Source organism: Mus pahari, chromosome 21 (genome assembly GCF_900095145.1).
Source record: "Mus pahari chromosome 21, PAHARI_EIJ_v1.1, whole genome shotgun sequence".
Taxonomy (NCBI): Eukaryota; Metazoa; Chordata; class Mammalia; order Rodentia; family Muridae; genus Mus; species Mus pahari.
In genome coordinates this window covers 23580678-23581730 of record NC_034610.1, presented here as the reverse complement: position 1 = coordinate 23581730, position 1053 = coordinate 23580678, and the positions used below count along the sequence as shown (strand labels likewise).

General features: G+C 42.3%; 1 protein-coding gene across 1 annotated transcript in view; it reads right to left on the bottom strand.

The window, feature by feature from the left end:
• Positions 1-398: 398 nt before the first annotated feature.
• Lhfpl5 (LHFPL tetraspan subfamily member 5) overlaps positions 399-1053 on the bottom strand; it is an 8447-nt gene continuing 7792 nt past the window's right edge. The window contains exons 3-4 of the mRNA XM_029533130.1: positions 786-832; positions 399-429 (exon numbers count right to left, since the gene is read on the bottom strand). Of these exons, the coding sequence (XP_029388990.1) occupies positions 822-832 (11 nt within the window). The 3' untranslated portion in view covers positions 399-429; positions 786-821. The remainder of the gene's footprint in view (positions 430-785; positions 833-1053) is intronic.

Here is a 1053-nt window from a genome sequence, read left to right as displayed (position 1 = left end):
CCTGCCATGGCAAAGTTTCCTTTGAACAAACATCAGGTGACCAAAAACACTGAAGGGTAGAACTGCTAATCATTAACCACCACCACCACCATCCTTATCACCATCAGAGCCAAGGATTTAACCAGGCAACACAAGGCTCTTCCCCAAATAAGAGCCGGTTCAATGAATACACATGCATACAAGACTGCCTTCATCCTCGATAAATGGCAGTAAAGATGACACTTGAAGAGAAAAGGTGATTTCTGGTTGTTTTTGTTTTGTTTTTCTCTTAATTTCAAAATCATTTTGGAAGCTAAAATACAATAAAGAAATTTATACAAGGCTAGGTGTAGTATCCACACCTTTAATCCTAGATCTCGGGGAAGCAGAAGCAGGTGGGTCTCAGAGTTCAAGGCCGCTGATCACCACCTAGAGAGACTCTCTCTGTCTCTGAAACAAAACAGAAAAGGAAACCAGTACACCATGTTTCTTTTGGAATCACGTTGAAACCGGTTGATCATTCTTTTTCTTCAGCTATGCCGGAACGAGAGAAATCTAATATTTAGTATGCCATATAATTCTATTATGTCCCTTAGATTAGCTTCATTGAATTGTCCCCACCCTGCCTATGACTTGTTTTCCATTGTGTTACATCTTCTTCCCTGTTTCTTTCAAAACACTTAAAATTCTTTTGGAAAGTAAGAGCTCAAAGCATAACGATGGCTTCTGCTCTGTTTATCAGTCTGCACCCATTCAGAGAGTAACTCTCCACCAGTTTACCTCTCAAGACCCAAATTTGTTCTTACCTGCCAGAATTGCTGCTCGCCAGCACCTCGGTTGCTTCAGACTTCCTCTGGAGAGAGAAGACACAATGTCCCTGACAGAGTCCGTATGCTGGTAATCTCTCTGCTTCTAGCATATCAGGATTCATCTTTCTTTCTTAACTACTTTTTGTTTTTTGTGACAGGGTTTCTCTGTGTAGCCCTGGCTGTCCTGGAACTCACTTTGTAGACCAGGCTGGCCTCGAACTCAGAAATCTGCCTGCCTCTGCTTCCTGAGTGCTGGGATTAAAGG